General features: G+C 38.1%; 2 protein-coding genes across 8 annotated transcripts; both read left to right on the top strand.

Annotated features, from left to right (window-relative positions):
- The first annotated feature begins 1,366 nt into the window (after nt 1-1,366).
- On the top strand, nt 1,367-11,958 carry LOC116266939 (cyclin-T1-4-like). 7 transcript variants are annotated; one of them, XM_031648448.2, is made up of 8 exons: nt 1,367-1,855; nt 2,063-2,709; nt 4,320-4,401; nt 5,971-6,096; nt 6,252-6,427; nt 11,249-11,394; nt 11,522-11,594; nt 11,691-11,958. In XM_031648448.2, exons 2-7 carry the CDS (start codon nt 2,066-2,068, stop codon nt 11,551-11,553), a joined length of 1,206 nt encoding a protein of 401 aa, XP_031504308.1. In that variant the 5' UTR covers nt 1,367-1,855; nt 2,063-2,065; the 3' UTR covers nt 11,554-11,594; nt 11,691-11,958. The 7 variants fall into 7 exon arrangements, 5 of the variants coding, with proteins under 5 accessions (XP_031504308.1, XP_031504309.1, XP_031504311.1 ...); XM_031648449.2 differs by having other exon boundaries at nt 11,675-11,958; XR_007572011.1 differs by lacking the exons at nt 11,522-11,594; nt 11,691-11,958 and adding an exon at nt 10,631-10,998 and having other exon boundaries at nt 11,249-11,389.
- A 2,034-nt stretch (nt 11,959-13,992) lies between these two features.
- On the top strand, nt 13,993-17,180 carry LOC116266940 (26S proteasome non-ATPase regulatory subunit 11 homolog). Its single transcript, XM_031648454.2, has 2 exons — nt 13,993-14,271; nt 15,785-17,180. Exon 2 carries the CDS (start codon nt 15,801-15,803, stop codon nt 17,061-17,063), a length of 1,263 nt encoding a protein of 420 aa, XP_031504314.1. The 5' UTR covers nt 13,993-14,271; nt 15,785-15,800; the 3' UTR covers nt 17,064-17,180.
- The last annotated feature ends 6,803 nt before the right edge of the window (nt 17,181-23,983 follow it).

Raw genomic sequence — 23,983 nt, 5'->3', positions numbered from 1 at the left:
TATGAAGACTCTCTTTTGCCCTTCAAAGTGATTGAGTGAAGCGAGTCAGCAGTGTATGTGGCCGCTAGCACTCCATTTGGAAGAAGTGCAGCCTCAATTCATTAGGACGTGTTATATATGTGTGTGTATATATATATATATATTCAAGAAGAACCACTAGATTTTTGGACCAATAACAAACAAGTTCTCACCTTAAACTACCATAAGTAAACCCTCATTTTTTCTACGTAAGTCACATACAAGTCTCTTTCATAAAAAAAAAAATTAATATAAGACTAATTTACAAATTTATCTTGTAAAATTAAAGTTTTTTAATAAAAAATAGAAAAAATTTTATGCACAGCAACAAGTGTCCATCGTCATCCGGCAAAGGGCAAACCATAATTGGCAAACTCGTGACTCAGACTCAAATCGGATGACCAGGTCACTAGGTTGACTCGTTGACTTGTGAGTTGACTCATGAACTCGGTCAAGTTTTAAATAACTTGAATTGGACAAGTTATGATGAGTTAGGGCCGAGTCATGGGCGAGTTTGATGTAGTCAAGAGCGAGTCGGGCCGAGTCCGAAATTGAATATGGAATAAGATTTGTATTCATATTTTTTTATAAAAAAAAAAAATTGAAATTTAAAAAGTCACGGTCACAAAACACTAATTTTTTAAATGCTTATTTACGAGAAATGTTATTAGGCATAAAACATCCCAAAACAAAACTCTGTCATTATGTTTTAAAGGTTCTGACTTGCTTTACTATATCTGTAGTACATCATTTAACTTGCATTTCTTCTTAACATAAACAAAGACTATAGATTCGGATTTTTCTTTTTAATTGAGAAACAGATATTAGATAGTATTTCATTTTCATCCCCAAAAGATCCACCGAACATTATCGCAACAACACCATAGCCCGCTACCTAAGACAAGTAAAAATTTGCAGATGAGGACAAATTGCGAACATCATGTATACAAATTTCTGAAAACTTAATGAAATGGTGGTTTTTTAAAATTGGCAAGCAGATTTTAGTCATTATTAGCTTGTAAGAACTTGATTTTTCAACATAATAAACTTTCAACAGACAAGCACATCTTAGTTTTTAGTTTGTAAAAATAAACTTTTAATTTGTTTTAAGAGGGCATAACGCAACCGAGTGGTTCATTTCAAAGGAGTTTGAATCGCATCGCCGCTGTGACATGTTACTCAAGTTGATGAGCATCTAAGCCTTGAAGTAATCAGAATCTTATCTTTGGAGGTTTTACTTGAAAAGGGTTTTTTTTTGCTAAGCAAACATGAGGGTGTTTCTAAATTGTGATGCAAATCTTGGTGCTTTTGAATGAAAATAATCGAACTCTCCTTCACCCACCGTTTTCTCGCTGGCCCCAAACAGACCACCAGCCCACAACACCAACGAGATTTCCATCTTCTCTCTCTCTCTCTCTTGGGGAGGAAACGCGACCTTGGTCGTGCTGCTCGAAGTCCGTGAATTTTCTCGGAAGCCGAGGAGCTTCTTTTCCATTTCTGTCGCCTTTTCTTCTTTGGTTCTTGTTTCTGAGAAATCCCTCTTTGGCCGTTTCCCACGAATATACCTTGCTTCAACAAATCTAGAAAAGATCGACCATCAAGATCGCTTTTTTTCCATTGAGAAATCTTGGCATGAAGAATAGCCCCAGCTAGAAATTCAAATATGGGGATGAGCCCTTGTGTTAGGGCCTGGATCTTTATTTCCGTTCTGTCTTTGTGATCGCTTGCATCGGAACTGAAGTTGGTGTTTTCTCGACTGGAATTACGTATTACGGACTAGTTCTGGCTTCTGTCTTTCAATTTTCAGTTTTGGAAGGGTGGATAAAACATTTCGTGGGTAATATATTTTAACTGCCATGCTGATTTTTGTGTAAGCGTCTTGATTGTGATTTTTTTGTAAGTTTGTGTTGGAAATCGAAATACGCCACTGTAATTTCTTGATCATATAATAATCCTTGGGAGATAATTCGTATGAGTTGGTTTTCCATAATTATTGTCATATACGGATTATTGCTGAGTTGGGCACCTTAATTTTGTGTCTCAGGACATGGCTTTCTCTCTAACTAATCATCGCGTGCCTTCACAATGCGGGTATCAGGATACGCGTTCGTCCTTTCAGGGGAAGTCTCATTTTGGCCAAACGTCATCATCGTTTTGCGATGGAGATGCAAGGGTGGTGAGAAACTATAACAATGTACATGATCTAACCTGGAAGTTTCAGGAGTTCTTCAGCGAGAATGAGCAGGCCGGTGCGCCTCCAGCGTATAAGAGACGGAGGAGCTCGATAATTGAGAATCCATCTGCTACAAATTATAGGTCGCCTTTCTGTTCTGGGGATTTGGATCGGACTGATCGTTCTTGGTGTGATATCAATAGCAACTCTACTACTACGCTGTTGAGACACACTGCCAATCCGTATAATGCACCATCAACAAGCAGTAGTTTCGTCTTCCAGACAAGAGCAGATGATCGCCTTGGGGCCTTTTCTGGCTACAACTACGAGCCAAGAAGTTATTCAGATAACGTCTCGACAAGTGATAACTCACGTGAATCATCTCAAGGTTTCATGTCCAGGGAAGAATTGGAAAGATGCTCTCCTTCAAGGAAGGATGGCATAGATTTGCATCGAGAGACGTACTTGAGATATTCCTACTGTGCTTTCCTTCAAAATCTGGGAATGCAGCTTAAATTGTGAGTCTTTTATCTATTTGTTATGGCTAGACTTAGTTGTTAATAATTTTGTCCACGACGTTATTTAGTCTCGTTTTTTTCAGTGCTTATGCCAAGTTGGTTTTTTTTGTTCGCGTTTACAAAGGCTGAGAATCAGATACTTGAGCTGAGGAATTGAGACGTGTTTCAGATAGCTTATGGGTTAGATTATGAAAATAACACGAGGCACTGGAAAAAAATTTTTGAGGTTTAAGTCTAATGAATTTTGAGAAAACGTAGAAACTTTAAACACTCGTGGCACTCTCATGACAACATCTTTATGGCATTATTATCATGAAAATCTTGCGAGCTTAGAAAAACTTTTAAAAAATGAGGTTTTAAAGGCAGATTTTTCGGGTAAAGAATTATAAGAATTACGTGCTTATATTAGTGTTGTTTGCTTAATTAATAGTTTTTTCTATCCGTGAGATGGATATGATGACGGCCAAATCATTATAATAGGCTTTGGAGGTACTTCTGGGTTGAACCGACTGATTATTATGGTTGGTAACTTGGTTGTCATTGAAAAGCTTGAAGTGTCGAGAGTGCCGATCCAATTGATTTTTCATGTCAGTGGTAGGCACTTCGTTCCTCACCTTGGTTCAATTCCATGATCAACAAAATGTATATTCCTATAAAAGATTGTCCATAACCCGATTACAAGTTGTCACGTCCATGAACTTTTGAATGTCTTCGAAGATGTGTGTTAAATTTCGTTGGAAATGTTGCAACCACAGCAACATGTTATTTTGTTTTGAAGCTTTTTTTGAATTGTTGATGCTTTTTGGAGTTTTTATTTTTGGAAGGCCTCTAATAGTTGTGATGAATTCAAAATCATTGTTGTATATTAAATTCAAAATATTTGCATCATATTTGCTGGCGAACCTTTTTCAAAGAAACATTGAAAAGTCATCTCATCTGGAATATTATGCATGAGATTTTAAATTATCTCGGTTCATGCTTTTATATATTCATGCTGTTCCTTGTGTCCACCGTCTTTCAAAGTAAATTTTATTTCATTGGTTTAATACTTTCTGGAAAAATAGATTAATCAAATAAATTTAATTATCCCTAGTCAAATGGGGTTTTCTAAATCTTAGCCATGGACAAAGTTAGGGCATGAGAAAGAGAGAGAGCTAGAGATAGAGAGAGAAAGAGGGAGAGAGAGAGAGAGAGAGAGTTGTTAGCAGTTGTTTGTCATAGTTGTGCGGTAACTCTTGTCAACAAATCCTGAGATGTTCTTCATATTAGTGACTTGTACAATTGATAAAGGGTGCTTATTCAGTAACACCAACATGCTGGATATGCATACTGCTACTTTATTGTTCCAATTGTTAACTATGTCTCTCAATGACCTATTCAACCTGCACTCGGGCTGGTATTTGGCTTTAATACGGTCTTATGGATTGTGGCTGTCAATTTGACACACATCATGAGCTGTTAGCCTGTTACTTATGTTAATGTCATGTAGATCAAATGGCATATTTCTAGCTTAGATAGTCTGTTCTCAGGTATAAATATGGTTGATGTATTTTAGGCAATTGCATTGTTTTTGGTTTGCTTGCTGAGGATATATTGCTAAAATTTTACAGGCCCCAGACTTCAATTGGAACTGCAATAGTCCTCTGTCACCGGTTCTTTGTTCGCCGTTCTCATGCTTGTCATGACAGATTTGTGAGTTTCCTTTCATTTTAACTTGAATTCTAAATTTCCTCGTGTCTGTCATGGCAGATTTGTGAGTTTCCTCTCCTTTTAGCTTCTAGACTATATTTTGTTTCCTGTGTTGATGCATCTCTCTCTCTCTCTCTCTTCCCCCCTTGGTGAATGATTAAAGCAAAAAAAAATGCCCTTTTTAATTTTTTTTGTTTGAATGCTAAAAAACGTAAACACTTAAACCAGGAAAGGATGGACACACTGACATCATTCCCAGTTGACATGTTCCAGGGACACATGTAATTTTCTTAGTTTACTATAGGGGTTACTGTTTTCAGTCTCTAGTATCGCAGCATAGGTTTGGTACACTTGTAGCGTACTTGAAAAGTGATGGTTTAGATTGCTTATCGTGACACGTCTTCTGATGGTTCACAATTTTGCTCATATAAATTTTTTTCTGCTTCTAGGCATCAACGTTTGGGTGTTTGTTTTAGCAACTTATTTGACCTAAGGTTCCACTGTTCATTTGATTCTCTTTTCCTTGAGAGCAAATTTGAATGTTACATTTTATATTGAGTGAGTGTTGTCACTTCCTTTTTATATTGCATTAACTGGACTTGTAACTTCTTGTTTCCGCAGTCCTCTGAAACAGGTTGTTTGGTTGTTCTGACATCTATCACAAATCACACATTTTTTATATTCCTAACGATTTGTTCTTATTTAAATTACCATTCAAATTGATTTCCATGGCAAATCAACAAAATATGTACCCCGTTGAACAGAAGCTCTTCTACAATAGGATAGGCATCTGCCAGAGCTACAGTTTGTGGCAATGTGGCTGGTAACTGTTCAATGCATAGATTTGGATGTGAACCGGAATTTGTGCTTCAGAGACATGTCCCTCTAACATGGTTATTTGCTGACATGCTGAAAACCAGAGCAGTTTGATCTAGTGTAGCCTAATATATTGCCTGAATTCTATGCAGACAATGTCAGCCAAGTCTGGCCATGGTTTTCTAACCTAATGAGCACCTCCAATTGTTTTGCCAAACCTGTTCTCAGAAACAAGATCTGTCTGCCTGAAACTTCAATGAATTCACCTCCATAGAGCTATGCACAGCATAATTTCTTTATGTTTTCTTCAAATGTATGGATACCACTTTGAAGCTTTAGAAACAATAAGGGATCAGATTCTTGCTGGTAATTATACTCCTCATAGCTTATGGACAAATAAGTTGGTTACTAGAATCTGTCTATCTAGATTGTAGGTGGGTATTTATTGAAGGAATTCCTTGGAAAACTGTCAATTGATAGAGCATTTTATCTTCTTCAACCAACATCTATCCTTTCAAGGTTCAACTGTGAGGTGTGAACTGTTTTCTGTTCCTTTTTAGGGGAAGAAAATCTAGATTAATGAAAGGGACTTATCTCTTTATGGGTGATGACTAACTAGAAGAGATTGCATTTTCCATTGATGAAGATATTGTACGCATTAGTATGCTTTAATAGAGGCAAAACTCGTGTTTTTTTTCTCAGAAATGAATGTTCCTTGTAAACAGAGTTACTTATTCATTTTTTTCATCCTTGCAGTTGATCGCAACAGCTTCCCTTTTCTTAGCTGCAAAGTCAGAGGAGACTGCTCGTCCCTTGAACACTGTGCTGAAGGCAGCTTTTGAAATTTGCCATGAACACAACTTTCCATTTTCCTCCCGTGCTGTGAGCATCCTTGTCCCTTTGACTCGAATTTTATTTTGTAGTAAAGAATTCAAATTTAAGTCCCCTTTAGGCATTGGATGTTACATCATAAATGATCCAATCACTCCTTTTCTAAGACCATGGTTGTGCTCATGGGCATGCTTGATTCTTACCAGAACTGGTTCGAGGAGTACAAGGAACAAGTCCTTGATGCTGAACACATAATATTGACAACTCTGGACTTTGAGCTTGGTGTTCAGCATCCATATGTTCCACTTACCTCAGTTCTTAATAAGCTGGGGATTAGACAATCTGTTCTTGTGAATTTGGCTTGGAGCTTGATCAATGAAGGGTAAGCTTGTTAATCCCATTGGACTGACTTTGTTCTCTTCTCTTTTCTTTCTTCACTTGACTAAGATTAAAAGTCTTCTTTTATAGCTATGTTTCTGTACGCTACCTTCATAGCAATAATGTCTTATAGTTGTACTGGAGATTGCATTTGATGGGGGTTCATTATTGTGTTCTTATCTCATAGTTGTTAAAATTGTCTAGACAAGATTACTGTTTAACTATTTGCATGGACAGATTTTGGTGATGGTAGAAAGCTAATGCTAGGTTGCTGAGCTCTCTAGTCCTTCTCTTGTTCCCTGTTGACCGCCTCTAGTATGTGCTCTACAGCCTCTACTGTGGTGGCCAATGGTACTGGCAAGTGAAGCTATTGAAGGCCTGAATATGAGTAGACATAGTACCATTAGACTTTCTGACATTCGAAACTCCTTTCTGCACTTTGTAGTAAAGAATGAAGGCTGCTGATCATGAAATCCAAGAAAAGTTCAAAGAAGTCTGTCTCAGTGATGCAGTACATGGGTTGGGTCTTTGAGAACGACGGTAGTCTTTGTTAATTGGATTTATCTGGTTACGTGAAGCTGTGGTAGTGATACACAAAAGGGGAAAAGGGAATGATGATAATGTACTGGCAAAATATGATACAGAAATAAAAAGTTAAAGCATTTTACTGGTGTCTTTGACACTAAGGGAGTTGCCTATGAGGACTTAGATGGGGCCTGGTGTTGATTGGCTTTATAAATCTTCTGTGTGGAGACAGATAAATGCCTTTTTTATTGTTTGTTCTTTTGCTTGGGATGATGGTAAGACCAAAGTTCTGATAAGCAAATGCGTCTTTTTCTTAGACGGATGGTTCTGTTTGTCCTTGCATGTTATCTTTTCAGAAAGCTACAATGGTGAAGGTACTCTGGGTCAACCTTTTTAATGACATCTCTCTCTGTCTCTCTCTCTCTCTCATATGTTGCATCTCAGTATTCTGACCATTTTGGAGCCAGCATATAATATTGGGAATTCATGACAACGTTGTCAGAATGTTACTGTGTTCATATTGTGATACCTTGATATTGTCATGATTTTATAAAAAAGAAAAAGAAGAATCTCTCTCTCTCTCCTTCTTCCCCCCCACCCCCCTCCCCCCCCCCCCTCCCCGCCCCCCCGCTGTGGAAGGTGAAGATATGGAGAGGGAGTTTAACACAGGTTTGGGTTTCTTGGCCTTTTAGAAGTAACACATGACTAAGATTGAATATGACCCTCTCTCTCTCTCCCCCCACCCCCCCCTCACTCACTCACTCACTCTTTGATGGAAGTAAAAAATGTAGAGTTTAACACAGGTATGGTGTCTTTCCTTTTAGAAATAATATATAGATCGATAAACACCTGCTTATGTTGACTATGGTGGTTATTGCTTGTGCTTTGGCAAATTGTTGTGAAGCTGGGCATATAGATGATTTCTTCTTCTGGGAGAGAGAAGTATCTATTTAGCATAAGGAAGCAGATCTATTTGTGCAGTATCCTACTGCTTTAAAAAATATTTTCTTAAGCTATTGCATTCTGCTGAGCATAGTCTAGTATAAGGTGATTTTGCCAGGTAATTTAGTTGGGAAGAATAAATATCATACCCATTCATGTCACAGTCACTACATTAACTTTGCCATGCGTTAATCTGTGTGGTTGCCTACAATGTACCTTTTACATTAAAATGTCTGCACTGTCTGTGCATCATATGGTTATGGCTGTGAAGCATTTCTTTCACTCAAAGTGTCTATTTTTTCCAAAATCTTTTGTTCTCATTCCTTTTTGGGTTATAAGCATAGAAAATTTTCATTGGTTGTTGGATTTTTCAACTGATAATTAGTATTTAGAACACTCAAAATATGTGGAGATTTGCAAGTATTGACTTTTTCTTTCAAAAGGAACTTGGGATGTTTTTTTGATAATCAGTTTTAGCCTGTTAAGTTGTCCAGATCTACACTGTTGAAGTCCATGTTAATATAAACTTGTCTGGGCTTGTTTACTGTGCACTATTATCACGCATACGTCAAACCAATTGTCCTTATGCCTGACCTCTGCATTCACATTATTCGGGGCATTTGACACTTTTGTTAGACCTGGAGTCATGTCATTAATGCGGCCCCACTTCCCATGTTTCCATATGCATGGTATCCTTTAATAAAATGCTGCAAGCTCCAAGTGTATACTTATTTTTCATTCATTTTCTTCATGTGAAATAGGTAGTCTTAATCCATCATGAAATCTCAACTGCAGGGTCTTCTCCAATTGAAATGCCCTGCTATAGGATACTACTGTCAGACTGATATGCTGTTTAATGTAGCCGTTTTATGGTTTTTGGTAGTTGAATTTTTTATTATATTTGCAATTACCTCACTTTGATATTGAGGAATAATTTTTTTTTTAGGTTTTCGCTTTTGTGCCTTCTAAGTTCTATCAATGTGCTTATGTTTTTCTTTTCTCATGCTGGCAATAGGTGGATTTGCCAGTTCCTTTCAGTTTTTGTGCAATCAATTTTTGGGAACCCTTAACCAAGTAGCTTGTGTTGTCGATCAGGCCCACATAATTTATTCAACCAATGGCAGTAATTTTTGTTTTGCCAAAATTATTAATATTAAAACTCAGAGGGGGTAATGGGTTTCTATACTATGTTTCCCTTCTCTATTTTGTTTCTATGTTTCCCTTCTCTGTACTTGTTTTTATCTCTGAAAATGGCATCTTTGGTTTCTCATTCTCTCTTTTATTCATGATTTTATAAGATCCTTAATCCTTATGATATACTTTCCATATAATCTGCGTGAATCTAATGACAATGGTTTTCCATTTAGTATTATGTCACAGGAATATCTCTATTTGGGTGAGGTACCCGTGTTGACATGGTGCGACATGGGTACAGGTATGCCCCTAGACATGGCCCGGACACAGTCAAACTCGTATCAGACGTGATTAATGCACCCTTGGCCGTATCCATCCTTTTTTGGATTTGGTCAAAGTTTTACTGAGTCCATTTTTGTCCAACAATTAGGGTTTTTTAAACCATCATGTATATGCAATGTAAATGAAGAGACTTCGCAGAAACTGAAGGGCTCTTACTATTCTCTACAATCTGATTACTCCTGTTCAGCAAGATTTTCTGATGACGGGCGATTTTTTGATGGCCTAGTTTTTCTTAATTTGTTATGTAGTGTTTTATTTGTTTAAATTCTTTTTTTGTTATATAAATATAAATATGTGGTCCCTGACCCTTATATGCCAAACTTTGTTGGGAATCATCTAGGCCATCAATTCCAATGAGATCAGATGGGCGGATATTAAGTTGCAAATATAGAAGTCAAACTGTTTTTCAAGAGTGTATAATAACCTTGAAAGGAGGAGAGGGAGAGTAGAAACAAATGAGTTTCCTTAAATGAAACTCCTTTGTCTTCTTTGAAAGATAGTTTGGACTCTTGAAAAAACAAGTTGACTTCTACTTTTGCAACTTAATCTCTATGTCTAATCTCCTTACAATTAACGGCCTAGATGATTCCATCAAGTTCAAGTTTGGTGGTATATGAGGATCTAGTATTTACCAGTTTTCCTGTATCCTCTCTCTCTCTCTCTCTCTCTCTCTCTCTCTCTCTCTCTCTCTCTCTCTCTCTCTCTCTCTCTCTCTCGCTCTTTATATATATATATATATATATATATAAACCCATACCCAGATTTTCTGAAAGTGCTCGGCACCCATACCCATGTCCATTTGACATAGGTTTGGTTCTTACAAACTTCGGGAATATCTTTCTCTCTCTCTTTTTCTCTTGCGCGTGTCTCGGATTAACATAAGGATGGATTGTGAATACGGTCTCTGAGCAACACCATTCGTGGGTTGAGATCAGTGCTTAAAACACCATTGCTCTCTTATCATATCTGTATCTGTTTTTTGTAATTTTGTATTTGCTTTTCCAGTGGGCGTGCAGCTTCAGAGATCATTTTTCAATATGTTTGTCCATATAGAGTATGTAGTTAAACATTATTTTTTTTTGTTTTTGCTATCCCATCCGATGACTGATGCAACCTGAAAATTGAAACAACTCATAAATGTCATTGGTTTTTCAACTTTTTCTAGATGATGTTGACTATTTTTTAAATTTTTGGAAGATCAATTTAAAAGCACTTGTTCCACTATACTCGCTACAAATTGCAAATTATAGTGCTTACTTTGTAGATGGAATGCATAGCTATCAGATGATCAGCTTCAGTATCTTTGAATACATCCCCAAGCCAACACTTCTGTGGCATCTAGAATGTTTGATGTTGTACATATTCTCCGTGTATGGAGCTTCAGTGAAAAATTGTGAGTATTGCACTCTTGCAAATATCCAGAGCTGTCTTCTTCATTGTAAAACTGTGAAGTACTTGTCAAACATGTGTAGTTTGGGTCTGGGAATGCATTACGAGCTCCCCAAGGGCATAAATTTGTGCCCTTGATGTGAGAATTCAACGAGGTCTCATGGTTCATCACTAGCGCTTGCAACTTTTCTTCTGAAGCATCAATTGAGGATATGTCACATGGATGGCTGCATTTTACAGTCGGTAAGGAAGCTAAATAGTAATTTCGTTCTTTGCTCTGTGTATTAGTTTCTGACCCTGTTGATCCTAGCATTGGCATTGAGGGGCATTACTATGTGGAGGTAGAAGCGTGGAACTGTAGTTTCCTCAGCTAGTGCTGCATATTCATTTACTCCTTACGTGGTTACCATTTTGCCTCATGCAATTTATGATGAATTAAGATGCGCCAAAATTTTATTTCTTGATTAGTGGTTAATCGATGGATGATTTCTAGGCTTCGGAGTTCCTTGTGGCTTCAATTTAAGCCACACCACATTGCCGCTGGAGCTGTGTTTCTTGCTTCCAAAATTCTTAATATGGATCTATTTTCCAACCGAAGTTTGTGGCTGGAGTTTCAGGCAACACCATTAATTCTGCAAGGTATTATCTGAAGATTCTCTCTGCCTTGTTTTACCTCCATTGCCTCATTCTTCCTGGGCAACCTGTTCTACTTTACCTTAGATTTTCATCCTGTTATCTGGATTGTTTTTATACTTCCCAATTGCAGATATTGTTCAGCAGTTGATGGAGCTTCTTTAGCAAGTTTACATCAGCCAGTTATGCTCCAATAACAGAATTTTGTGAGTTTATTTATATTAAACAGATCTAGTTTTCTTTATCCATTGCATATTTTCTTATATATGGCTTGTTCCTTAATCAGATCTCCATTATTTCAGGTATGCAAAAGTTTATCAGATCCTTCCTGTTGCCTTCCAAACAAAAGTAATCAGATCCTTCCTGTTGCCTTCCAAACAAAAGTTGTTTCCATGCATGTACTGTTTATCCCGATTCTTATAAGGATGAACGCTGTTGCTGAAAGCAGCAAATGTTCCCCAAGATGCTCTTTTATGCAAATTTTTTGTAACTTCTCTTTGTGCAATGTAAGTTATTCCTTAATGGGTGCTGCTTCTAAATGAGATCGATCAAACAAATAATGAATGCCTCCCTGAAGGCAAAATGCTCCATTTGGCAACTATGGCTGGAAATGCACTGAAATTCAAATGCATGTGATCAGGCAGGGTGTGCCACAAAATCAGTTCTCATATGGATTTCTTTGGAATTTGAGAAAAGCTATGCATATGGGATCCAAGTTTGGTCATTAGCCATATTGTATTTTTCAGTGTCAACTGTCGACCATCATACGTCATCATACTGGAATGCAAGAGCTGTTTCTCGATACCTTTGGCATCCCTAAAGCTGTCTGTTTGTCATCCTTATGCAAATCAATTTTGGCTATATAATCATACATTTGAGCAAAGGGAGGGAATGAAATCGCTGGTAGTATCTGAAAGAGGATATGAAATGCACTAAAGCTGGGGGCCGGTTGCAGCTGTCAATGAGCATCGATCAAAGCTCATTTCTTGGTATTAAGTTGTTTTCTGAACTATTGATTAACTTGGTCGAACGGCAAATAAACCAGCTTGCAGGATCATCATTTTTGCTCTTTACGTATGTGTTGGGAACCGACGGATTTCATGGATTGGGAAGCTATAAAGTCAGATTGCCGTCATCTAGAACGGGACTTCTGGTGGCCGGTTTCAGAATAAAGGACTTACGGGCTACGAGGCGTCAACCCTATTCTTCTTTTGTCAGGGGCTGTTGAAGCAGCCCCGAGCCCCAGAGACAAGAGAGGAGGGCAAAGCAGAAGGATGATGAACCGGCGCTGAGTCAAGCAAGGTGGTCACGCTTACTTTGTATCAGCCCCATGGTCGCAGCTAGCTCGGGTTTCCTCATCTCCTGTATAATGATTATTTAGATTGTTAAGTTACTTAATCAACTTAATGAATAATATATATACATAGGAGGATTCATATTTGCCAATGTCTAAACGATAAAATCATTTGAAAGCGTCATGAACCATTATTAATGATCTTATAGGCGACCATTTTTTACTGACAAGTTTTTAATTTTAGTCATATGAGTATGTAGAAGCTTTCAACTTCTTGGCCTTTTTTGATGAGAGGTGTGTGGTGAAGATATCCTTAATAATAGAATCTCTTTTTTATGGTATTTTGTTCTTTTCACACAAAAAAAAAACAATCTAATTTCTTAGTTTATCTCAATTCACACTTTATTCTATTAAGATACATTTAATCAGAAAAGATATTACGATTAATTGATATTGAAAACTATGTTTAAGTGTCAAGCTTAATTTCACCACAAAATTAAGTTATATGGGATATTCAGATTCCACGAAAACTAACCGTGGCAACAGGCTGATGAACCCTCTACTAGGATCCCACCCGCTGTTTTAGATCACTTTAAGAGAAGAGAAGAGAAAATATAACAGTATAAAGACCAAAAAAAAAAAGAAAAAGTAAACCTTGCGAGGCATGAAACTTTAACTAAACCCCAAATTATATACAAGAGAATCCCTGTCAAGACCAACTGTTGCTTGGTTCGTGCAGCACGTCGGTCCACATATCCATTGTAAGCTTAATGGGCGAGTGAATGCGCAAATCGCTTGAAAGTAGAGTCCGCATAAGGAAAACATAGCGAAGATAAAGGAACTTGCAATGAATAATTTCATTTATTTGAAAGCATATGAAAATGCATACAAATACCTTTATGCCGAAAACCCAAAACAAGGAATCTCAATACTTTTGTACAAGTCAACAGAACAAAAGAAATATTGTACACACGCACACAAAAGGAAGCACTCCCACACAAGGAAGCACTCCTAAACAAATTTTTAAAAACCTAATGATATAGCAATGGACATCATCACGTACAAGAAGCCATCATCAACCCGTAAAAGCGAACAATCATTTGACAACCGACCAAAGCTCGTCAACTCTCGGACTAGCAACAAGGTACGTGGGACACCGCTAGACATCCACTACTTTCTTCAGCTACCAATTTTGGGGCTGGACACTGTAATAGCTGTTGGCTTTCAAGCTGAGGCCCATCTATCGATCTCCACCTAGCCAAGAATCACACAGCATACGTGATACATCCACGAAAGACGCAAACCATTCAAAACCACATGGGGAGCACTTAGGACACCCATGGCCAGGGTCAAGCTACATGGATCTTCAGAGGGGTGCAAGAACCAAGCGACGAGAGGATGGAGGCCCGGTACTCTGGCAGCCCGACCTGGTATAAAAGATTGGGTCCGCCTACCAACCTACCGTATCTAGCGCCTGCCACCTCTCTCTTTTGCTCCTGTTCTTCTACCCTTCCAGCTTCGAGCTCAACGTCGTCTCTTCTTCTCCGTGAAATCGGATTAGTTTGAAGGGCCCAGCGGGCGCCGAAAAGGTACTCCTCTCTTCTCTCATACCAGATCCGGGAGATATATGGGTAGGGGAAATCCCGGGAAGCCGCTAGTCTTCTGATGGTTCTTAGGTTTTCCGGCGTCGGGAGAGTGGACGTGCACGAAAATGACCATTTCCAGTGTCCTCGTGCTGTAAAACTCCAGGAGATTCAGTTGATGTTCTGGGTTTTGTTTTTGAAATATTGTTAGTGCGGACATTTGTTTTGTTGTCTGTGAATCGTGTAGCCCTAGAGTTTTCTGAGTTGGATCGTAGTGTGATGGTGCTTCTTACCTTGATTGTGCGGTTAAGGCTTGGTGTCCTGAAGAAAGTGGCATAGTCCCGACAAGTTCTGTGCATCTGTTTGTCTTGATTGCGTAAACCCACAAGCTATGTTCACACGATAATAAGGATTGTTAACCCTTTTTTTTTTCTTGATGTATGGATTTGGGAGGCTTTTTCTGTATGTTTAGTTCGGTTTCAAAACGGTGAATTCAGTATAGAAAATTGTTCATGGCAAAGAAACGCATCACAGATCTTCTATATTGTGAAAAACATAGGTTGTTTTGTTGGGTAGATGAAAGTACGGCCTTTGTTATTATTTTGTTGATTGAAATGGGGTGTTGTTCAGAGCTATTTATTCTCTATGATTTGATGGGCTCTAATTAACAATTCAATTATGAAATGGTTACTGATGCTGAAGAAGTGCCTACGGGAGGAAAGTGAAAACTTGAGAGGGAAACGGACTAAAATAAACTGAGGAGGAGAGGAAGGGGTGATGGAGTACCTATGGCCGGAGAGAAGAAAATAAAGCAAGAAGCCAGAAAAGAAACCAGCAGAGGTGAGAGGGTTCACTAGAAAAAAACAGATGCTGCCAAAGAAAAACACTGTCAAGTGGACAAATTTGATGCAGGTTGAGTACGTAGGGAATTTTGCTAATTTTTTGAAGGACTTCGAGGTAAAATTTAGGCATATAGTTGTTGCAGCAATGAGAAACAGAGGAAGAAGATGGATAAGCCTCTGCCTCTTCTTTTATCTGGGCTGAGGGCTCATCCTTTTCTCCGGTGTCAGACTCATCCTTTTCTCCTTCTTCAGTCTCCTAATGTAATTATATTCTTTTAGTTTGTGTCCTTTAATGGCCATGAAGTAGGAAGATGAGAATTATGCTCTTAATGGTGTAGACTGGGTTTTTCTAGGTTCCTTAGCTCAAGAATACTCATGACACCATGACTCCCAGAATGTACTTACTGAGCCGTAGCAACTTGGTATGGATCCTAGGAATTTTTTCAAATGCATGCTATGTTTGAGCTGTGGTGTGATCCTTGACATCAACTTAATGTTCTTAATGCTGCTTATATTAAGTAATGGTTTCTTTTTCTGCTGAGTTTTCTTACAAATTTGCATGGGTAGCGTCCAGTTCTTTTTTTACTTTTTGCAATGATGTTTACAATTTTTATTTCTGGCAGCCGTTCAGTTAATGTGTGTACTGATCTGGCAATTTGTTGTGTGTTCTTTTGTAGCGTACCAGTGTTAAACATGTCTTATCTCCCAGCAACCACGGATTCTATTGCTGAAGCTCTAGAAATGAAGGAGCCATCAGAAGCTATTACTATCCTCTATCGTATTATTGCTAATCCCTCCTGTTCTCCAGAAGCCTTGCGCGTCAAGGAGCAAGCCATCACTAATCTGTCAGATCTACTCCAACAGGAAAAGAAGGCAGAAGAGTTGAGAAGCCTCTTGACACAATTAAGGCCCTTTTTTGCAGTGATTCCCAAGGCAAAAACTGCAAAAATTGTTAGGGGAATAATGGATGCAGTTACAAAAATCCCTGGGACTTCTGACTTGCAGATATCTTTGTGCAGAGAAATGGTAGAATGGACTCGGGCAGAGAAACGCACTTTTCTTAGACAGCGTGTTGAGGCTAGGCTTGCTGCTCTGCTAATGGAGAACAAGGAATATTCTGAAGCCTTAACCCTGCTTTCTGGCCTTGTGAAGGAAGTTCGCCGATTGGATGACAAACTATTGCTTGTAGACATTGATCTTTTGGAAAGCAAGCTCCATTTTTCTCTTAAGAACCTGCCAAAGGCAAAAGCTGCACTGACTGCAGCCAGAACTGCAGCGAATGCAATCTATGTGCCACCTGCTCAACAGGGTACTATTGATCTGCAAAGTGGTATTCTCCATGCAGAAGAGAAGGACTACAAAACTGCTTATAGCTACTTCTTTGAAGCATTTGAAGCATTCAATGCTCTTGAGGATCCACGTGCTGTCTTCAGCCTTAAGTACATGCTTTTATGCAAGATCATGGTTAATCAGGCTGATGATGTTGCTGGTATAATCTCATCGAAGGCAGGTTTGCAGTACATTGGTGTTGAGTTGGATGCGATGAAGGCTGTTGCAGATGCGCATGCAAAGCGCTCACTTAAGCACTTTGAAACTGCTTTAAACGACTATAAAGCACAATTGGAGGAAGATCCCATTGTTCACAGGCACCTATCTTCTTTGTATGATACCCTTTTGGAACAGAACCTCTGTAGATTGATTGAGCCATTCTCCAGAGTGGAGATTGATCACATAGCAGAATTAATTGAGCTGCCTTTGGATCACGTTGAGAAAAAAATGTCACAAATGATCCTTGACAAGAAATTTGCTGGAACTCTTGACCAAGGTGCCGGGTGCCTTGTCATTTTCGAGGTTCCAAAACCGGACGCAATTTTTCCTGCAACTTTGGATACCATCTCCAACATTAGCAAGGTCGTAGACAGCCTTTATGTAAGATCTGCTAAGATAATGGCTTAAACTGTGCCTTATTCTTTGTGGTTTTCCTGATCAGCATGTTGGTATTTGGAAGTTTATTATTTGATTCTGACATTTCGATCGTTCTGATAATTGTTAGTTTACACTCTTTTCTTTTTCCTCGATGGTTTGTGGCTTGATACGGTGATTATCTTTTGTCTATAATAGCTTCCGGAGGAAATTGATATATCTCTGTCTCTCTGTCTCTCTGTCTCTCTCTCTCTGTCTTTGTCTCTCTCTCACGCACACACACATACGCACACAAGTTGAAGCACTAAGGAGGTTTTTTCAGCACCCCTCTTTCAGTTGATTTTAGTAGCCATTTGCTCAAGCCACCTAAACATTGGAGGTGTCTGCGATGAGTGAAGTTAACCGATTCATGCAATATTACAGCATAGTTGGGGCTAACCTGATTTATAGACAATGTCTGCAATTTTCAACAAAAAAATCATTTATCTTCTACCAGGCCGCGGTTGGGTTGGCTTGTGTTTTCATTTGGACTACATATTATTCTTTATGCAGGATTTGTTATCGTCTGATAATGGCTCAAGATATGTTATTGTCTGATAATAGCCTTGAGTTGTTCTCATCTTTCCTGGTGAATCATGGTGAATGTAAGATTAATTTAGGGAATGGTGGGGCATTAATGTGGTGTTGCTGTATGATGCAAGTTCGTTGCAAGCTTGAACAGGTCAGGTTTCTCTTTGGTCCATTTAAGGAGGAAAGTGACAATATTCAACGGAAGGTAAATAAACTCAAGTATATTAGCGATGCCAATACAGGAGAGGTATCAGAAGGGAATTGAAGTCTTATCTGAATTAGCACCACGCATGGATGGTTTCCCCTACAGTTTCTGCCGAGAGCATTAGGAGCTTGCTGAAGTTCACAGAGGTCGATTGGTTCCTACCGTAAACAATTCTAATAGAGTCTTGATCACAAAAAGAAGAAACCCTAGATGTTCTCCAAGTATACATGTATCCAGATTGATCACTTTGTGCAGCATATGTACAAGTTTATAGTACATCTCTGGTCCTTCACATCAAACTGGTTCCTCGCAGACATGTGCCTCTGGCCCTTTACATGAAACTGGTTGCTAACAGGCGTCGGCTCATCACCGAGAATCCTCCTTAATAGCCTCCACAGACGGCTGTGTCATATAGGCACACTACGTGGCCTATTCCTGCTCCAGTAAGAAAGGTCTAATTGTCCATGTCACATCGAACCTGTCCAAAGCCTACGATCAAGTTGGTGGGCACTTTCTTTCTAGCACACTGATTTGTTGTTCTTGTCTAGTGGATCAAAAAGGGCATAGCTTAGAATGGCGAACTTGGGGGTGTGTTATGCAGTGTGTGTTTAATTCGACTTATAGGTGGTTATGTTCCTGTATCGTAGGAGAGGGAGGGTGGGTCACACGTACAAGTTGACGCACACCACCTAATATTGATGCAACTCAGGACCCTATGGGCAAGGGAAAGAAGGTGGACTTTGGTTCTCATCCAGGTGGTGCGATTAATCCTTCTGGTCAGTCTGATGTACATGAATGATTCCTATCAGTGGTCAAGAAAGGTCAAAGAAGGTGAGTGAATTCTACAAGTCAGGACAGGATCGATGCAAAGCAATCATCTCTTCTCTTGTATCCGTTAATGATGCAGAAAAATGTTGAATGTTCATGATTTACAAGAACATTAAAACAAATGCATCGACTACCTAGTAAATGAGAAGGGAAACCAGGTGCCACTACTAGGTAGTCACATAGACAATTTGGCAGCACAGGTACATTATGAATGTTTAAAGAGTCTGTCCTAAAGATTGGATTATGAATGTTTTAAGAGTTTGTCTTAAAGATTGGAGTAGATTTATGAAACAATAGTTTTAATGTCTGAGAACTTATCTCAATCTTTTGGGTAAATTCATGCAAACTTACGAAGTGTCTTTGCTGTCAAACGACCCTAAAAGTCTATATTTAGATCCAACAAACTCTTCTTTGTGCACAGAAAAAATGATCTCGTTGAGACTTGAGATGGGTTTCGGCCTAGTGACTAATGATGAGACGCCAGGTTGTCCTAATAGTGGTGATTCATTAATATGGTTGCCTTTAACTAATTAGAGACTTGAAAGACGGTAAAAATGGAGAACCTGACTGCTTTTTCAATTAAGCTCGTTCAATTAGGAAGAAGGTAAGAACTGCTTCTTCGAGATCAAGAAACTCTGATGCTGGTTGGGCTTAGAGCAGTTGATTTCCAATACGCATGTAAAGAAGGGTCGATATCATCCCAACTGATAATTGGAATTTGTGGAACTAATTACGCAAGAAAGCAGGACCCGTTTGATCCAATGTTGTTAATTTCGGTATCAGCACCATGTCAGCTTGACCACCCGGCCATTAAGGGCCCCGCCCGATTCAAAGTCGGGCCCGGGCCTGGGCCTGCCCCAGCCTGATTCAGTTTTAATAAAAAAAATGTTATATTATATTATATTATATATATATATATATATAAACTAATAATGATGTTTTTATCAGATGGATTCGGGTCTGGTACCAATATTTACTCCGCCTTGAACTTAAGCTCAACACAATTCAGTGTTAGGCCCGGCCCGGGCTGACCTGAACCCATTTTTACAGTCTAGGCATGGCCGGGCTCAAAAGCCCAACGGACTTGCGGCCCAGTGCTCAACCGTAGCGTACCGTATCATCTTCTTTTCTAATAAAAAAGTAAACAAAAATATTCTTAAATCAACTTCATAAAAATGGACAAGCTTTGCAAGCACTAGAGAAGCGCAGGTACTAAATTTTAGGGTTTGATAAATGGCTCCCGACAGTTCAGGAGACTCATCCTGCAATTAGCTGCATCAATGTAGTTTATATCTAAAACGGGTTATGTGCGCGCTCCTGTGTAGGGGTGGAGGCAGGGCCGTGGCTCTCATTTGATTTTTTGCAAAATTGAAATTTTATATGTAACATTTAAAAATTTTAGTTTACCGCATATAAAAATTTTGAAAAATGAGTTCTTATTAAAATTTTGAAACCATAGTTTGACCCCTACAATATAATGACCAAACTACCCTTGACTAAAGTTGAAAATGAGCCTTTTTACAAAGATAAAAAGGGGTTATAAAAGAGTTAATAAAAAAGTTTCTAAAATTCCCCAAACCCCCTCCCCCTCTTTGTTTTTGGTTATGTCAGCACAGTTGGAGCTTTGGGCATGTAGTGGTGAAACATATTGATTAATATTTGTTGGTTTTCCCTTTACTTAGAGGAGCATTAACACAGCCGGATGGCAAAGCAACTCACACTCAAGAGGTGAGGTTCGAAATTCAAATCTTGTAATTGTTGTCATGCTCCAGTGTGTATAACAAAACACTCAAGTTCCATGGGACCCGAAATTTTTTTAAGTTTGTACGGTTTTCCTTGCAGCATCAAACACATAAAATTTTACCAAGTGTTTTCCATTGAATTTGGAAAAACTTCCTACGCAAAAAAGTCGGACCTCTCTAGGTCCGACTTTTTTCCACAAAAAATTTTTTTTATGCAAAAAACTTCCTACGCATTAAAAGGGGCCTTAAGCAAATACTAAAAAATAAAAAACTGAGAATTGTATGCTTAAGGAGTTATCACACATTGTCAACAAAAAAAAAAGCTACAAAATTTTTGTAGACAGAGAAACCAAATAACCGATCAGATCCATCCTTATATTTTGTGCAGATTCAATCAACATAACATTGTATATCTTCTTAAACATGGAAACGAGCTTCGAAAATTTTATTAACAAAACAAATACTGTATACGAAAGAATACTACAGCCAGCATAGCCACAAGACTGAGGTGGCCGATTCCATGAGCGTTACGAGCTCCCCCATTTTATGGAAGTCAAACGAGCGATTTCAAGTTGAGAACATGGGCAGAGCCAATGGGGGGCATGCATGGGCCTTGAATTTATCTTAAAAAAAAAATTAAAAAATTACATGTTTACTTGCCCTACATAAAAAATTTGAAAAATAATAATTCGGTCTTTAGAATTTTTTTTGCAGCTACTTAAAGGGCTCCTTCATCATTGAACATGTATATACTAACTCAACGCACTTAGATTGACACCTCATTTTCACAAAACAGGTTGTATGAAGGTGAAAGTGCTGGTATACCATAGCTACTCGAATTAAGGGAAGAGACAAATTGTTAGTTTGATTTCTATGAAAGTAAACTTGGTCGTGATCACTGACACCGAAACAACCTAAGATCCCAAAGGCAAGGGGGCCAGAAGGTCTTTGGCTGCTTTTTTATTAGGCTGTGGGTTGTTAACCTCTGTCTCACCTGAAAAAGAAAACATGAAAGTTCTTCTTTTTCTTGTTTGGCAGGCAACCAGTAGACCCACTGTCAAAGGTTTATTTTAGTTGTATGTCAATATGGTTATGAGAGCTAGGAATGTCAATATATCTGATTTAAATTTGATATTCGACAGATTCGATATGAAAAAATAGAATATGAAAAAAAATTTAATATCTAATTAAGAAATCGGATCAGATTCAGATTTAATAAATGGCATCTGATCGAATTAAGATTCAAATTCGGATAAACATAAATATCCTATCAGATTCGGATATGGATTTTGATTGGATTCATTTTTAGATGAATATCTTGTATCTAATGCTATTAAATTTTGAAAATTGGCAAAATCCGATTCAAAATTCAAATTTGAATTTGGATATAAATATAAAAACCAGATTCGAATCGGACTCAGATTGTAAAATCAGATTTCAGATTCAGATATGACTTTTCTTTATTCGAATCGGAATATGTAAAAACCCAAAAAAGAAGATAAGATTAAGGATATATCCCATCCAAATCCAATCGGTAGACCTAACGAGTCACATCCTGACCTTGGGTAGGCCACAGCGACCTCTTTTATTATGCATAAGTGACATCTACGGTTTCCATGGACGTTTCACCCCATGGCCCCACTGGACCTTTCCTTTTTTTACTGCAAATACTATTTTCCATCAATTTCCGTCTTGACATTTAAGATTGTGAATCGAAATTCCACCTAACCGAGTCCAACCGAAAAATAAGACCTGTTTTTTAACCATATAATCACGGGCTTTTATTATCTTTCCCTACTTGTTTGTTGCATTGTTGCGCCTACTCTAAAGTTTAAACCAATTCCCTGATTTCTTCTTTAGAATATTCTTACATGAACTTCTATCAATCAATTAAACACAAGCTGCCCGAGGCACTTAAACAGTGAAGCTTCCTAAATTACTTTACCGAATAATCATGGTTTACTGAATTAGATAAATCCAAATTGCCCTTGTCGTTGGATTTTAGCTTTGAAAGATCCCCATTGTGTTCTTCTTCTTTTGGGGTTGGGGAGGGGGACACATGCTTACCTTTTTCAGTCAAAAAAAGGGCATAAATGACATTTGATAAGCAAAGAGGGAACTTGGCCCCGATCTATATGTGACTCTCGCCACAGCTAAGCATGGGCATCAGATCCCAGTACCCGGTACCCAGCCCGATTGGGTTCGGGGCGGCCCGGGTCGCACGATGGGCCCAATTTTACCCGATTTATTTTTAGTATTATTTTGTTTTAATAATGATATACATATATATTATTATTAAAATATATTTAAAATTTAATATTTTTATTTTACATTTAAAATAATATTTTTTAATTTTAACCGGGCTTAACATCGGTCCCCGGTTTGGATATCGGGTATCAAGCCCAGCCCGAACTCGATTTTCGGGTGTTGGACCAACCCGGACTGAACCCTTATTGGGCCGGGCCGGCCCGATGCTCAAGCCTAACCATGGCAATGATCCAAGAGACTATGTCAATATCATGAATAACTGCATTTTAGTTTTGCTAAAACCTGAATGGCCCACAATTGTTGTCATTTTGGGTGCTATTTTTTTTGTTTTCAATGTTTTGCTTAGAAAAATCCATATTGGACGTAAAATCCCGAAGGTTAGTACCAATATGTTTCCAATGTTTTGGTTATGTAGAAAATGATGAGACATTTTCTATGTTAGTGAAGGGAATTGGCTTTCTTTTTGGGAAGAGAACAAAATAAGTAGTTAATAGATGCTGCTGTTTGGTCCGTAAAAGAAGTTGCTAAAACATCATATTCTGTCTCCTCTCTTTCATTTATTGGAAGAAACTGTTTGGTATAAAATAGAAACTTGAACTAAGATTTTTACTAAATCAGACTCAACTTTCAAAGTCGTGACAGAAACGGTTCGTGTTTGAATATGTTGTTTCTAGATGATTGAAATTCAAGGATAAGATAACTATCCCTTATTCCCTTTTTTGTCATTGTTTTTCGTTTTTTTGGGTCGGTTAGCAACAACAATTTGTTACTTACTGTTTCACGAATTACATATTCATATAATATTATAATATAATGTTTACAGTAAGAAACTTTCCTTACTACAGTGTGTCAAAGTGGGGACTAAATGAAGATACTCTTTATTATATATCAGAACAAACTGTTCCTATTGCTAAACAACCTTTTGAATACATCTTTCGTATATTTTTTTTAAGTAAACAAACTTGAGTTGTCTGGCTTGACTAAAAACACATGCAATTATCATGGAAAAAACTCCAAACAATTGTTTTAACTTCACCTCCTTTTATATCCCTTTACTATCACGCGCTCATCACTTCGTGACTGAGTTTATGGAATATGGCGTGTTGATATTTAATGGCAGCTGAGATTGTTTCTATAATCAATTTAAAGATTCTAATCTGTACTTACACAAGGTTATATCTGGATAAATTGTATCACATGCATTGGAATGCAAATTTGCATAGGTATTATTTCAATAAAACGAGAAAATGGGCTAAAAAGGGTAGAGATTATGAACATATGCTTCAAACACGTTCTTGAGACATTTAGTTACACGATCATTATGTTACAAGATCATTATG

Source organism: Nymphaea colorata, chromosome 13 (genome assembly GCF_008831285.2).
Source record: "Nymphaea colorata isolate Beijing-Zhang1983 chromosome 13, ASM883128v2, whole genome shotgun sequence".
Classification (NCBI taxonomy): Eukaryota; Viridiplantae; Streptophyta; class Magnoliopsida; order Nymphaeales; family Nymphaeaceae; genus Nymphaea; species Nymphaea colorata.
Note: the sequence above shows the minus strand (reverse complement) of the source record. Positions and strands in the feature narration are given on the sequence as shown.